Raw genomic sequence first — 17,057 nt, 5'->3', positions numbered from 1 at the left:
CGTAGGCAAGAAGAAGGAGAAGAAGAAGAAGAAGTGATGATGTGGTGTGTGGCGTTGCATCACCACTGCCAGCGAAAAAACAAGGGAGGCAAAGTTTCTCCGGCTCCCTCTTATCTATCTTCAGAGATTATGTTTCCAGAGAACTTTTATACAATTACTGGCGACTCTGAAGCTTCAAAATCTGTTCTGCAGTTTTTACACCCAAGGCAGTGTAACAGTGCAGTCCCATCTGACAGCGGCACGCACGCACACACATACACACGCACACAACAGATCAGTGAGCATCCTCATTAGTTTGGCTCAGTTTGACAGAAGCCTCAACCTCGCTGCCTCCCTAATTTTGGACAAGAGGACAAGAGAATACACAGGAGCAAAGGAATATATGAGGCGGCGCATCGATCTGGACAGATGGCTGAGGGGACAGGAGCAAGGTAAGCAGCTGTGAATGCTAAATAAAGTTTAGCATTTCTTAAAAGATTGTCACTCGGAGGGAACACACAAGGCTGCTGGGAGAGAGATAGAGAGAGAGGGAGGGAGAGAGGAGAGGAGGGGAAAAAAGCACGATAGAAAACATAAGTAACAAACAAAAAGTGACCCCATGTGTCTGTGGGCATTCAATCTCCTAAAATCCCAAAACCAAATTAGCAACTGGGATCAGCAAAAGGGAGATCATGCAGGAAACAGATGGTCACCCACCCCTCACACTACACTGACTCCAGACAGTCACACAGGGCTTTGAAAAGAGTCACGCAACTCAGAGAAATGAAATGTTCATACACAAACAACTTGGTGTGTTGGCCCTCTACTCTAACGCTCCATCTGAGGAGAGGCTGACTTCAGTAGGTCCGTGAGCTCGTGTCAAGTAGATATATAAAGACACGCTGCTGAATGTGAGTGGAAAGACCGTCTCAAAGCCTTGTTGCACAAACTGATCAGCTGTAATAGAGACCGCTGATTTACAGTCGCTGCCGATGTCTCACATATAAATTCCCCAAAAAAACCCAAACACATATCACCAGTCCATGTGTCAATTTTACACACGTGACAAACGCAATGAAAGCAATGAGGTCATATGACATTATATATTTTTTAAATAAATGGAACTTGAAACTGTTTATTAGAAAAACCAAATAGCACCACAGTTAAAGTCAAGTGCTGCGTCCCAGTTCCCAAGAACATACTATTAGAATACAGTATTTACAGTATACTAATTGCCTTCATATTCTGTTTGGAAGTAAGTAAACAATAAATAATGCAAAGTGCGTTGGCTAATGTGTGAAGTTGGAATGCCAAGTTTTCTAACAAGTATCTGCAGTTTGTTTCAGGCTGAGACTTAAATCATTCTCTATCTATATAAACACTCAATATACTGTATGCAACTGACAGAGTGTCAGACAGGAAAATAAAAAGTTATTTTGTCACTACACAGGTTCAACGGTCATTGAAATCAAATTTTTTTTAAATCTGTCTTTCCAGTAAATGATGGTAGTTTATATGTATGTTCAGAGAAACATCATTACAGCTTTAGTGAGCATTGATTGGTCATTGCAATTACTCTGTAGTGAACAATATAGTAAATTGTGAACAGCATGTGGCACAGCGTCGTGTAACAGCTGTTAGTTGCCGCCCCCATTCTACTCAACGTGGCGGGAGAAGGGAGTACATCACACACAAACATACAAGAGAATACTTTGAGTGTACTCATGCTGGGTCTCAGTACGGTTGGGGAGCTACTGTATGAGCCATGCTGCCGCTAATGGTTTTCCAGTGTCTACCTTGATGACCTGTTGGTTCAAGACTGCCCTCCCAAGAAAAATGACACAACAGTTCGTAATGTATGTCGGCCATAAACAGCACATAGTTACATATGTGGTGTGTATGAGTGTCTGTAGTAATTATGACCCGGAGCAGTGGCGGAGTTCAAATGACATCGATACATTGATAAATTTCCTCATTTGGAGGAGGGTTGCCTGGATAGAGGATATAACCCAATAGTGGACTGGAGACCCATGATGGCTGGATCTACCATACGGCCAATCTGGGCAAGTGCCCAGGGGCCCCTGAGCAGAAAGGGGTCCTCAATGAATTTTTTTTGTCGAGATCTACAGGAATACAACACAAGATACAAGGCTTGACCCATTCTAAACTAAATATGTGAGTTACAAGGTTTCCACCTGACAACAGCGTTATCCAATCACAATAAAATATAAGTTGTTTGGGTGGGGGCCTGAGCTTCAGTGTTCAGGGGCCTCAGGGGGTACTGATGTAGCCTTGTGGAGATCGCTTATTATTGTAGCCATGACGACGAAGGTCATGGTGCTTAAAGATCACCAGACCTCACATCATAAAACATCATGAGTTTTAACACACACAATGTCCTACAGATTACTGCTGACTAGATGCTCCTATATGCTGTTCTGGAGTCACATGGTCAAACAACATATTTGGTCGTTTCATTTGGAGGACGTGATTGGTTCACAGAAACCCTCAACGAGGCTGTTCCTTCTACCGTTCCTCCCTGCAACATTTAAAATTCTGATCCACTGGAAAAAGTTGCACCAAATCTTGTTGGCAGACTAAGTTTTATTGAGCAGAAGCGCAGCTAACAAAGCTAATCTCTGTGACAAATGCAATGCATTTCCTATAACTGCCTCACAGTAAATCCCAACAACACTCTACATACTATATGTTTAGGATTAGCATGTAGTATGGAAGTGGGGCACAGATAAAAACTCAATTTCTGTGTCGCCCATAAATAGTGACAACTACTTGCTGAAAGGCATTCTGGGAAATGTAGTAAACCACAGCTTAATCCAGAATTACACTGGGTGAGCTTAAGGGAAGATTAACCAACCAAAAAGGTGAATTACAGCAATCTTGGACTTTAGAAAATTAAAGACTCCTGCTGTATGAAAGTTTTTGGATTTTTGTTGCCCTCCCCAGCTCTGACTGATCTCACTTAGAGTTCAGCACAGGTTTGTTTTGTACCCTGGCACACAGATGTGAAGGATCCAGCTGCTCTGAAGCACAGCAACACCCCCTGACCTCACCTGTCCTCCCAAAGGGGCTGCAGGCAACACACACACACACACACGCGCACACACACACACACACACAGTCTGCCATATAATTAACAACCAAACACACTTTCCCTCTGTATAATTAAGCACGGCAACAGACGCCATGCTTACCCAAGCCAGAAATCTCCATCATGACTCCTAAACAAACATATACGTAAGAAAAACAAGCAAAGAATACAACATCTGTTTTCATCTAATTCACGTGGACGCATGATTTTTCCACTGAGGGACCGCTGAACATCTATTTGCTTTTTTTTTGTTTTTTGGTTGTTGTTTTGTTTTTTTACAGCTTTGTTACTCTCAGCCAGAATAAACCAAGCTGTGCAAACCTCTTGAAAAAAGAATGAAGCTCGCTACCGTTTTAAAATTCAGCCGGACTGTTTACTTGCTGTTAACCTTAACCTGACTCCCTCTCATCGCTTCAGAGTTCACACCAGCCCACAGCTTCCATCGCTTCCACCGTTGCGACGATAAAATTCCATCCACGGATTTTTGGATAAATTCAAAGTCGGGTCAAGTGATGGATCAAAAGGTCTCCTAACAATTTGCGAATCATTAAACGGGGAAAGATAAATGACCACGTGTTGTCGAAAAACGTACGTAGGTAGGTAGGTAGGTAGGTAGGAGCAATTTGAATCCTTCACTCAGGCAAGGACAGAAGTAATATATTATGCAGCTGCTTTTGTAGAGAAATGAAGGGTGCTTGTAAAGAGGAGCGGGGGAGGATTGGTTAAACTGCTCGTTCCCCTCTGCCGCCCTCAAGTGATTGAACGCTAGTGAAAAAGCTAAAGATAATACCGAGCGGCAACAGTGTCCAAACCCAACTTTACACCAGTGTATCATTGATTTTAGGACTCAATCCTCTCTAATACTGTACCTGCCTCTAGGCACACACACACACACACACACACACACACACACACACACACACACACACACACAGACACACACAAGCAGCCAAATAAAGATATTGGAAAGAAAACTACTGTTAAAGAAATGATTCTCTGGCACATGCTTCACATATTTTTTTTTTTTTTTTTTCAAATTTATTTATTTTTTTGCAAGAATTTAAAGCATCGGCGAACCTTTTTCCAAGATCTCAATCTGTCACGTTTCATTTGTTTTTGCAGCGGAGGAAATATCAAAGGCTACCCCCCCCCCACCCCCCACCCCCCACCCCCCCGCCGCAAGAAAAACACAGATTTGACTGCACAGATGCCGAACGCTAAACCGTACCCCATGCTGTTGTTGTGACAAGTATATACCCGGAGACGCCGGAGAGCCGCTATTGTGATATTTGTTCGGGGGGGGGGGGGGGGGAATCTATTTAGTAGAATCAGGGTTTCACAAACCCAATCTTTTTTCTTTCTTTTTTTTTCTCATTACTCATCTTTGGTAGAGGGTTAGGGGATGAGGATGAGGAGGGGGGGGGGGGGGCCTACAGAGAATTTATCAGCAGATTTTTTTTTCACCGCTGGCTGCATGTGAATACCATTGTGAAACGGACCCCCCTCTAGGGATGAAAACAAAAGGATGTGAAAAAGCAAGGAGGAAAAACAGCTCATTTCATGTAAACATAAATATGATGGTTCCTCATTAGAAAAAAAAGCGTGGGGAAGATTTCGGTCCCCTGCAGTTTTTTTTTTGGTGTGTCTGTGTGTGTGCGTGTGTGCACAAACCCATGATACTTTATATAAAAGAGCTTGTGGAGAAAAAAAAGGCCACACATGCCTGCCAAGAGACGCATAAATCTGAATTCGTATACATTAAAAAGCAATGACAGGTCATCAGCTGCTGTAATTATTAAGATGAACAGGATATCAGCAGGTTTTCATGGCAAAGAATAAGAGTGGAGATACAGCATATATATATATATATATATCTATATGCATATATATACACACACATCATATATGTAGATTGCTGACAGTCAGCCACCATGAAGCATTACAAGCAGTCTCTGCCCTGCCACAAACACTTTCAATTAAACCTTAGAAAACAGTATCAGGTAAAAGAGTTCGCCTTGCAACCCCCGCAAGGTGACACACACACACACATGCGCACACACACACGCACACACACACAGGATCTGATTTGTGGAGCCAAAATGGATGGGAATAAATCACAAGAGCTGGGCCAACATGGCTGCATACTAATCAGTGTATTACCCATGGGAAAACTCTGGCCCCGCGCTAATGGCTGCGTTCATATGTGTGCGTTGAGGTTGTGTGTGTGTGTGTGTTTGTGTGTGTGTTGCAGCATTCCGAGTCACCTTCTCCACCCTGTCGTCACCCATCAGCGGCGGTAAGTGTGCGTGTTTGCTTGTATTTAATTGCAAAAATGCGGAGGCAGCTCGTGTGAATTGCTCAGGAGGGAAATTGCATCTGGAAACATTTCACCTCTGTCTGTGTGTCTTGTTGTTGATCACCAGTGTTGCGAGCGGCAGGGGCATTACACGGGGGTCGTTTTTAGCATTCAGCAGGTATATTTCGTAGATAAGGAGAGTTAATTCAATCTCCTGTGTGTGACAGAGAGAGAGAGAGAGAGAGAGAGAGAGAGAGAGAGAGAGAGAGAGGAAAGAAAAGAAAAGAAAAGAAAAGAAAAAAGGCACTTTACCTTTCGAATGGCCTCGACCCAGCGTCACAAAGCCAGAGGAGATGAAGTTGTGGAGCTCGGCGCCTCCGCTGCTCCGGACGCTCTCCTTTCCGTAGTGGAGACCTGTTCACACACACACATACAGACACACACACGCAACATGTAGAACCATTCACATACAAACATTTATTTGGAAACAGACACACATGAATACAATCAGTCGGGCTAACATATGTGCACATGGTCAAGCATTTGCAAGATCCACTAAGGCTAAAAAGTGGTTCCCAATCTAAGGGTTGGGTACCTTTGAGCAGTGAAAAGTTAAATCTGAAGGGTCACAAGAAGGTTAGCCGAAAATGAAAAGATACATTGTTCTAAACTTTACTTTTTTAGTCTTTATTCTCTATGAATTACACGATATTTCTACCTGGTCAGTCCTGTAAATATTATTCAAATGAAACTCTTTGGTTGACCCAAAGGCATTGACAATGGGTCACAAGAAGACATTGATTTATTTTGCAGGGGGAACGCTTCAAGATCGGTCTACTCATCATGTGGTGAACTATTCAGACAGTGAATCGTACGCTTCTGTCGCTCAGGAGTTTAAGTCTGAGGAAATAACCTCGATTACAGATGAGACAATTCATCAGTAGATTAGCTGATCAACAGGAAATTAATTAGATTCAATCAACGTTATTGTCTGAGTCATTTATCAAGCTGCTGTTCTCAAAAAATAACCAGTGAGAGTAATCATTAGTGATGTCATCGCAGTTAACACATTTCTAGCAAAGAGTCTAATGGAAGATGGTATTGAGTAGGATTATAGGAAGTGTACGATCCTGCTATTTTCAACATTTATGACAGTAGGAACCAAAACTCTGTTAATGTATACGGCCTCGAGCAGTTAAGTGGAGATGGTATTCATTGGGAACTGAACCTTAAATAACTTCCTGGGACAACTTCAGACTCAGAAGTTGCCCAGCGGTGTAACCTGGAGAAGCTGAGATTGTCCACTGACACGTGTTTGACAACCTGAACACAACCGGGTTCTGCTCACATTGACTCACTCAGGAAAAACTGATTGTTACATCCGACAGCACGGTTGGACTTTAAACAGACTTTAAAGCTGTAATCATGAAGATTTCCATAAAGTCAAACCCCAAATTTGATGCTACTTATGTCGGCCATTGTTTCTGCAACAGCTATTGAGTATAGCATTGAGGAATTATCTCTCTATACGGTAGATGTTATTGGTAGTGGTGGATTCTTGCGCGCAATTTGATCTCACTTATAACAGCTTCACTGTTTTCTGTTACTTTCTGTCAGTCTGTGTGAAGCTGCCACTGATGGTAACCCAATATTGTCTACTTTTAACGCTTTGCTCCTCAGTAAAAGTGTCTAACTGGTGACCCATTGGGAAGCATTTATTGGGAATGCTTCCCAATGCAATTTCCTGTAGTTCTAAAGCCTCTACAAAAAAGATTTTGGCATCGTTTTTGTCAGCCGTTGGGTGGACAACTGCTGCTAAATGAAGTGAGATCGCATGATTTTGACTCATTAAATCATCAGTTTGTTGGGTTTAAGCAGACACTGGTTGCTCTTCTGTTGTATTTTTTGAAAAAGTAGCGGCTCAATCAGTATTAAACTGCATGTGCTGTAACCAAGGTAACCACAGGTGTCGCCGAATCAATCCTGGACTCAAATTTGAAGGTTTACCACTTTAACAAGCCCGGGATTTGAATTTAAAGAAACGACGCATGGAATCACATTGCTTGGGTAATGAATTACTTTAATATAGTGCTACTCAACTACCCAATCAGTGCTGAGTATGTAAATTGCAAGTTCAATGCTAAACATACAAGCAAACTGCTCATTTTGAGTCAGGACTGTGTAAAATTCATGTCTTGGCCTGTTCTGCTTTGTAAACTGTTCCTCAGGAGTCTTTCAGCTTAATAGAAGTCACTGGATTTGCCCTTTAAGTGGTCACAAGCTTGAATGGCTGTGCACCACTAAGCCTCAATAAAGTTGAAAAGGACACTTGTTACATATAAGAAAATAGTATTCAGGACTTTTCATCACCCTCTCAACGGCCCCCGAGTTGTGTCATGGTGTCAAATGGAAAACCTCCCCGTGGTGTCGTTCCCTCCGGCACACATCGAAGGGGGAAATGGTGGAAATGTGAACCACACAAGCAAACGCGGGTATGATGATCTTGAGGAGGGGGTGAAAAAAAAGCAATATGTTTTCACCCACCCACATACCGATGCACTTTGAACTCAATCATACCTCTCCCTACGCTGCTTTCACGGCTGCAGATGGAGAATTTGTTGGGGTTATTTTCCCCGTTCTGTCATACGGGACCAATCGTGCGCGTGAGCCTTTACGAACGCTATTGTTGTCTTCCTTTTGTCACCTTTGTCATTGGTAGGCCACTCCACGACCCACTGCGACAACCCTCGAATGTGAAAGACCCTTCAAAACCAATCCCCCCCCTGCCCTCCCCTCCCCTGTTCCTCCTGCTCCCCATTCCCAGCTCATTAAGGTGAGGCAGCATGAAGAGCCTGCAGGGGGAAGGCTACACATCATGAATTTATCGTCCTTGATACAAAAGAAAATCGTGACTTTCACCTCAAAGATGTGCCATGAAAATGAACGTCTGGCGGAAGCTGGCGGGCACGGAGGATTCATATGGTAATACTTCTTTAATCAAACTTATTCACTGGACACCTACACCTCAGAATTACCTCTGAGAGAGAAGGAAATGTGAATAATAAGATAATTATAGCGTAGACCGAGCCGGATGTGATACTGTACGGCTGGCATTCGGGGAGGTTACTCCGACTCCAAGGTCGATTAAGCTTTAACACAGCCGGGCAGAGGTAATTTACACGGTATACCGATTTTATAGCATTATCAGATGACAATCTGCTGGAGTGGACATGGAACTGTGTACATCATCTCTATAATGTCTTCATATCTTCTTCTGAGATACATGCTGAAGCCTTTTGGACACCACTGATTTTTAAATACCACCTTACCTAGTTTTCTTTTAACCTTTCTCCTCATTTCTCATGAAACTAATGGTGCAGTGCAGCAAGTCCTGATCGACACTGCTCTATAATTACCTGGTACAGCTATTGGAAAGAGATCCTGATGGATTCCTGCCTTCACACCTGAAACTCCTCACGCACACACTTAGGGGGCAAACAGTCCGGCTGTATAATAAGGGGCAATAATGAGATCTAGGGCAGGAGACAATTAGGTGGGGGGGGGTCTCTCAGATGCTGAGGGGTTGAACACAGGTGCACTCAGGAGGAAGCTTCTATTAAAACATGTTGACGCAGTCAGCATAGAAATGTTGTTTTTAACATGTGGGTGATGATTATTCGGCCAATGGGGAGCGAGAGAGGTCACCCTGGAGATATTATAGCTGCACACTTTAAGGATTAATTGGAAGGCGGTTGCAGTCGGAGGGGGCGTGGGTGTGTGTGTGAGTGGGGTAGTGTGTGGTAGTGGTTGGGGCAAGGGGGAGGGGGGGCCTCACTGAATATGATTATAAAAAGTGCCCATTGGCAAATAATTAAAGTAATTAAATCAGTGTTTTGTTATTTAGGCAAAACTTGTTGTTTGGGTAACTCATGGAGAGCACACACACACACACACACACACACACACACACACACACACACACACACACACACACACACACACACACACACACACACACACACACACACACACACACACACACACACACACACGAGGATCTGAAGGTCATGTCAAAGCTGCTAAATAACTGGAAACGTTACGCCATCATCACGACCCCTAATTGTCCAGAGCAGCTGACCTTTAAGAGCGGGAGGTTGCTCATCCCCAAAAACAAACCCCCAAGTAGCGTTCAGGAGCTCAAACGGCACACTGTGTAGATACCAGCTGAAGGCTGAAGGCTTTTCCAAACCTCTGCTGAAGCATGCACTGGAACATTCTTCTTCTTGCTTATTCTCATGCAGCCCCAATAACTCATAATCCAATTTGCCTATTCCCTACACCGCTATATAGGAGTAATTGTTTTTCTTTTTCCTTTCTTCTACGAGGAAACAGCTACTCTCTGCGCTCTACCTCAAAACTATATTTCATCATTGTGCACATTAAGAAAATGTCAGAGAGGAAACCGAGCAACACTTAAAAAAAACCCTAAAGAAAAGGGCACATCTTTGCCTGTGGTGCGCCGGTAAACAAATCAACTCCATCTGAACGGAGCTGTGGGCCAAACTGCATTACTCACAGAAGCCAGGTTATTGTTTACTTTGACCAAAGGCGAACTCCTGTAAAGGTATCTGCTCCTTGCTGTGGCTGCAGGGCGGGTTGTGTTTACACCCCCCCCCCCCCCCAACCCCAAAAGTGGATCTGAGCCCACAACAATGCAGACTGGATGCGAATTAAAAATAGCAACACTTGTGCTGGTATCATATTATGCTGTCTGTACTGTTTTTGCTTTGGGCTCTGTTTTTTTTTTTTTTTTTTTTTTTTTTTTTTTAAATATATCATTCTCGAAATGCAGGGAAGTTTTTCAGTGCACCAAGGGTACAGTGTCACCACACAAGGACTGCAATATGAAAAAAAAAAAAAAAAATCATGCATGTATTTTTAGAGCCTAAACAAAGCTCTGGGTGTAAAAGGAAATACTTCCATGGGGAAGTGATGGCTGCTGAGAGCGACTGGGCATCACTACTATGTTACTGATCAAAGGAGAAATTGATGTTTTTCCCGCTCTTGACATAAGCTGATAGTATCCTCTCAGGCTGTTTAGCCACTCACTTTATGAGGTCTTTCCACCTGATTTAAAAGTGTCTCAAAAAAAGCCTCTGAATGTGAAGTGCCATCTCCATCTCCAGCCGAGGACCCGCTCCTTAAGAGAACTGCCTCCCCCACTCTGTGCCAAATGCCCATTTAGGCGAACATGAATATGCATTTTCTATGAGAGCAAGTGGGCTCCCTTCTCCAACAAGCACCGTCGTGGAGCTCCCAATTTATATGCACGCATTAACCACGCTTTCGCCTGCGCTGTCACTGCCTTTCATGTCCAACCCCGTCAGGACTGCTGCGGTCCCTGATGAGGGGAAGGCGGGGGGGGGGGGGGGGGTTTGGCTTGGAGTACGACTGAGCTTGAGCTGAGCCGGGCCTCTTGGTTGTGTTCTATTTGCGGTGATTGGGCGCTAGCGAGGCAAAACAGTCCCAGCCGAGCAGAGCGACAGATAGACAGATAAAGTGACGCCCGACCTTTGCTGGAGTATAAATGCATGCAAGGTCATACTGGAGGCAGCGTGCCCATGTGCAGCTGTGTATCAGTTGTGTATACCCTGCATGGCTTGACCAGTGACCGTTAGGGATAGGGAGTGAGAGGGAAAGAAGCTGGGGGAATGAACGCAGACTGTGGTGGTGACAATAAAACGCGCCAAGAGATAATGTTCCCAACAAGTATCTGATATATAGCTGTGTGGCAGAAAGAGGCCAAGTTTACATGATGTACAAGACTGTAAATCTAAATAAACTGGAAATATGCACAATGTATTATTTAGAGACAAGCGTGCTAAGGGATTTTTTTGCTGTCCCGCTGCTCCAAACGACTACACCGACTACACGTTCTGTATCAGGTGCTGTGATTCTTGCACATCTGTCATAACCAGCAGAGGTCAATATAAGGTGTCTGGTGTTTTTTTTTTTTTACACACTGTAACACCTACAGCATATGGTTACATTTTCACACACTTATTATGTGGTGACACATTGCTGATGAAGCAAATGAGGAGCTAAAGGTGGGTGTAATGTTGGGTTTTGGAGGTAGGAACATCCTTCAGGAAGCAGAACCACATGTGGCACAACACCAGAGAAGTGTAAGATTGATGTGATTATTTAACGCCTTGAATTCAAAATAACTGGAAAATTACAATAATGTGCATAAATACCTGTATCGCATGTGTCAAACTCAAGGCTCGTGGGCTGAATCAGGTGGCATGCAAGAGCTTGAAGGGATGTAATTTGCGTGGGTATGTACATGTATAGGTCATAGCAGGTGTTCAGCAATGAGCAGCTCTGAACTGAATTTGATTTTTAGACTAAAATCTGTGAGAATGTTTTATATCATACACACTTAATAGGTAGAATCTAATCTGGATCTTAATGAATGACATTTTAATCCGAACTGGGAACAAAATGTCACCTCAACCTGACCCTGGACTAGTTTTGAGAGACACATCGCTATCACATCACCTCAGCTGTCATCATTGGGCTGCTGCTAGTCGCCACGGATAACAAGCTTGTTGAGGTTGATAGAAGAGAATGTCCTGTTGAAAACTAGCCGATACAAAAAAAAAGAGGAAAACCTCGCATTTAAAGATGACTGGACTGAGAAACACATCTTCATTCGCCTGAGGGGAGTATGGATATATACATTTTAAATCTTCAAATCGAATGCAGGGGCGATTATGTAATATGGTATCAAGTAGATACATTTATATAGTCTCGCATTTACAACCGGTCCTTTGAGAGTAACCATAATAATGATGTACCCAGGGATGAAATTGATCTAAAGGAACATAACTGATGGTTTAAGGACATCATTTATTTTCATGTATATTCATAAACTTTGTTGCCTCGAGGCCAATTGGTGCAGTTAGACCACTTGTTGGATGATACCATGATACCATGATGAAGGGTCGGGGGTTGATTGAGTGATTATCATGTAAAATGATGATTTGTTATAATACTAACTGGAGTGCAGAAGGGAACCTGATGAAGTGGTTCAGATCTTGAGTTTTATTGGGGGGCGGTGGCAGAGAGGGATGATCCACTAATCAGGTTTGAGAGGCACTTGTGTCTACACACACAAAACCACAAATCCTTGGTTTTTAATGAAATGGATCATTCTTAAACCAAGAAGGATCCATTCCCATTTCCCAGGATAGTACAAACTCCATACTGCAGCGTGTAGGGTGGAAATATATTGTATGTGTTTGAATGTGCTTTGAACTGTGCAGAGTCAGGGTGCAGTTTCTGTGACTCTCATCTTTGTTCCATGACCAAAATCAGCTGCTTCCTCAGATTCCATGTAGAATAAGAAACCAGAAATCGAAGACTCTGGATTTCAATTTAAGTATATACTGAAAATACTGTATTATTACATTAAAAACCAAGGGATCGTAAGCTACGTCACTGTCCTGAGACAAATATGTTTCTTCAACTTTTTCTTTTGTAAAATGTATTGTTAAGATAAACAAATGGATTTTTAGATGGTTTATTTTGCTTGAGGAGTAGGAGAACTTTTTCAATGGATCCTTAATTTTTACTCAAGAATTCAATTTCTCAGAATCTGGAGATAGCGGTACAAGGTTTATACTGGACAGAGACAATGTGCCTACCAATTCTATAGAAATCTGAATTCCTTGATGTTTTTATATCGATGTGGAACATTGTTGCCTGGCAACAAAACAATAACTGGGTATGGGGGATTGGAGGTTGAGGGGGGATCCATTTTTTTTATCAGATGACACCAATCTTATGTTCCCAAAGAACCATCATTGATGCAGTAGAGAGTAGTAGCAGCTATGTTTTCATATAACATCATTTCGGTGTTTTAACAGCTGCAAAGTTTTCAACATTGATATATTTCTTTGTTAAAGACATGCAGCGCTGAGGCGAAACATCTTCCTTTCCATCTCAGCGACTCCTTTGTGTTTCTAATATCTCATTATTTTCCATCTGTGTCTTTGCCTCTCGATCTGATAACACCTGCTTTACCCGACAACCTGCCGGGCGCTGACTCTCTTCCTCTGCTCTCCTCTTTTTTTGTTTTTCCTGCACAGTTTCGCCCGTATTACCGATTTACGCTCCCTGTCTGTTTTCTGAACTGTGGGGTTAAATCACGCCGTGCGCCGGGCGTAGAGCAGCCGTCCGATTCGCCCAGCTGAGTGACTGTGAGGTCATCATATACACCCTGTCAGAGACTGCAGGGCCGCGCTACCTTGCCAGCCTGTAATTATCTCCACTAGCAGGCCCCTCTTTTTCTCTGTCGTTCTCTCTCGCTCAAATCGGATGATTACTGGATGTTAACATTGGAGATGAAAGAGGGGGAGCACAGTGGGCGCTCTTTGGAGTGCAATCTAGAATTTTGCACGAGCAATAATGAATATATGGCAAATAAACACAGCTGATCTGTTAGAATCTGTCTCCGAGTAATGTATTGACCAACAGTCATGACACATAAACTGGTGGATGCTTGTGAAAGCTACAGAGCTTTAAGTGCTTGAGTGGAGAAGGTAAAAGAAGAGCTCTTACCGTGGTTGGATTTAGAGGTGTGAACAGGGGTGTAGTGGTTCTTGGATGAGGTTCTGACTGGTGTGTTGTCTTTGGGTGAGCCGTTCATCGCTGCGAAATTCTCACAGTCGTATTGCGATATGGGAATGGGCCCCTGCTGCCTCAGGATGTCTGCAAGGGCCCTGAAAACCAAAAAAAAAAAGAAGACAAGAGCACATGTTAATACTGTTCTCTGCATCATCTCCATCTGTATCAGCCTCTCATTGCGTGCAGCTGAGCTAAGTTTAAAAAAAATGACTTCTGTTTTCTGCACGCCAAATAGCTGCTAATTGTTAAGGCAGTCTTGTGCTTTTGTGGGTAATTCAGGGTTGCTCTCTTTCTCTTTTTCTTCCTTCTTTTTTTTTTTAAGTCTGGGAACATGACAAATGTTCATTTGCGAGAGAAACAACATTGGATGTGCGAGTGTGTCGTCTAATTGGGTTGAATTTGAATGTTTTTCAGACCGCACCAGGTGCATATGGAAGGATGAAGCCCTTGAGGGGGGGAAGAAGAGTGGAAGAGAGGGAGAGGCAATCGTGATGAAAGAAAGTTCAAAAAGTGTTTGTTTGCTTTTTCTGGCGTCGCTTTTGAAGAGGAAATCAAATTACTTTTGCGCCGCCGCCGCCGCAGCAGCTCAAAGCTTTTGTACGACAAATGTATCACCGGCATAACCTTCGCTTTTAAATTAATATTTTAACCCTCCACCCCCCCCCCCCCCCTCTTTCTCTCTCCCCCACCCCTCTTCCTGTTACTTATTGAATGTGCAGCCGTGCATGCATGTCACACGACCTTGATACAGCCTCAACGTTAACACTATCCATTATTCACAGTCTTAAGATTGCTCGAGTGTTGAATAATGCATCCAATAAAAAGGAAAAAAAAGAAAACTATTCAATCTGGAGGAAATAATGTGTGTCAGCATTTGTTCACTGATGTGGGCACGGCCTACAACATGTGGTCCACTCATGTATGATAACTCTCATATGGCGATAAGCCTCAGGAGGAGGGAGGGAGGGGAGCAGGAGCCAGCGGAGGAGAGGAGGAAGGCCGCGGTATCCCGTCTCTGCTAAGCATTCTTGTCAAAATCCCCACCTGAACCTGAACGCGCCAGACAGAGAGTGTGCTGGATTTGCAGAGAGCGGTGGGGGTGGGGGGGAGAAGGGATTGAGGGAGGATAGTGGAGTATGATGTTTGACAGCTGAGTGCCTTGACTTGAGCCAAATATCCGGGCTATTGTTAGATTGAAAGATGATAGGAGGAGGAGGAGGAGGAGGAGGAGGAGGAGGGTGCAAATATTATCTCAGCTTAATAAAAATGAAGGAAAAAGACTTCATCTGCAATACAAACATCCATAACAAACATCAAAATCTAAATGTTGGCCATCATTTCCCTCTCACTCCCACATACACACACACACACACACATGCAGCCTCTCTACATGAACATCAGCCTACAACAATCACTTCTCTTTTAACTCCCCCGTAATTATTCAGGGCTTTCATTTCGATTCACTTCTTTGGTATTTAACATCTGCTGCCAATCTCATAGAATCTGATCTGAAAAGGTGCTCGTCTGCTTTTTCTTCAGATAACAAATCTGTTCATTCATTTAAACGCATTACTAGCCGCATTTGTAGCTCATTATTTCTCATATAGAGGCAAAAAAACACATCAAGTCCAGCTTTAACAATACATTTTTTTTGTTTTATGGTGCGATATTGAAAACTGCAGCATACGGCATAAGTGGCCTGTTCCTCATGAGCCTTGACCTTTGAACTCTTAATATGAGTCTTGACCTTTGAACTCTGTATAGCACTGTGAGTAGAGAACAATTTAAAACACATATCATCCTGCACACACACATTATGATTTTAATGAGTCCTGCCTCTTATTAGTGCCTTACCTGTGAATATTCATTTCCTGAGGCGGCTCTGTGGCTTTGTCATATGCAACTTTGACCGACACTCCCAACACTATGATAAAGGCTATGATCCCACAGGTGATATAGACCGCCGTGTTGGTCTGATCCATGCTCGGATCGTACGTCTCACCGGTCGGGATGGGTGACGGGGTGGCCGTCTGCACCCACACCGGCGTCTGGTAGTTCTTGCAGGCTTTCTGATCCAGCCGGTCCTTCTTGTACTCGCAGCAGAAGCGCAGGTAGCACGTCCCGCAGCAGTACCGGTGGTCCGTGTTGTTGCACTCGAATAATTTATCGTACTGCCCGCTCACGTCGTAGTAGCCCAGGCAGGTGTCGTGGTTGCTGGCGGGCGGCGGCTGCGGGGTCTTCGGCGGGGCGGCGACGGTGGGCGCCGCGGTGGCTTTGGGAACCTTCCTGGCCGCCTGTTTGGGTTTTTTACCCCCCGTGGCTGCGCTCAGGACGCTCAACGGGTCCAGGTATATGAGCAGCAGCAGGAGGTGTCTTATCCCCATGTTGCGAAGAACTCTTGAAGTCATGTTTTTTTAAGGTTTTTTTTGGACGCTTCAACTCTGATTAAACATGCGGAGGTTCAGTCTTGTGTAAGTTTCGCCGCCGAGCCTTCCTCTACTCGCTCAGTCTCCTGCGCCGCTGTCATGCTGAATACAACTCTGTGTAGACTGTTGTCAAGGGCATTTCCCGGCTGTTCTTACGCAGTGGACAAACTACAGCCCATTGCAACCCCGTGCAATCGCGGAGCTGTGACAGGACAGCAGCAGCAGCAGCAGCGGCAGCATATCCGGACCGGGGAGGGCTGCTGATTGGTGCCCGGGCTCTGTCTCTTTCCCCCCGGCTACAGCGGCTCTTGGAAGCCGCTGCGGTGCGTCGCTGTCCGAGGTGCTGAATCCTGGAGACCCAGTCAGCTCTGGCTCGACTTACTTAAGTTACTGTAGAGCTGCAGAAACAAATAAGCCAAATGGGCTCATTAGGTATTATCCTCACGTCAGAGGCACGTCAGCAAATTAATTAACAGCCTCCTATATATGTACACAGCTTCCAGAAAACTTGACAGATATTAGTGGGGAGGAGAAAAAAAAGAAAATCATCGTGTTT

General features: G+C 43.9%; 1 protein-coding gene across 1 annotated transcript in view; it reads right to left on the bottom strand.

Annotated features, from left to right (window-relative positions):
* LOC134003669 (protein shisa-6) overlaps positions 1-16,459 on the bottom strand; it is a 68,412-nt gene extending 51,953 nt beyond the window's left edge. The window contains exons 1-3 of the mRNA XM_062442933.1: positions 15,930-16,459; positions 14,010-14,170; positions 5,697-5,798 (exon numbers count right to left, since the gene is read on the bottom strand). Of these exons, the coding sequence (XP_062298917.1) occupies positions 5,697-5,798; positions 14,010-14,170; positions 15,930-16,459 (793 nt within the window). The remainder of the gene's footprint in view (positions 1-5,696; positions 5,799-14,009; positions 14,171-15,929) is intronic.
* Between the last annotated feature and the right edge of the window lie 598 nt (positions 16,460-17,057).

The sequence above is a fragment of the Scomber scombrus genome, chromosome 21 (genome assembly GCF_963691925.1).
Source record: "Scomber scombrus chromosome 21, fScoSco1.1, whole genome shotgun sequence".
NCBI lineage: Eukaryota > Metazoa > Chordata > Actinopteri > Scombriformes > Scombridae > Scomber > Scomber scombrus.
Note: the sequence above shows the minus strand (reverse complement) of the source record. Positions and strands in the feature narration are given on the sequence as shown.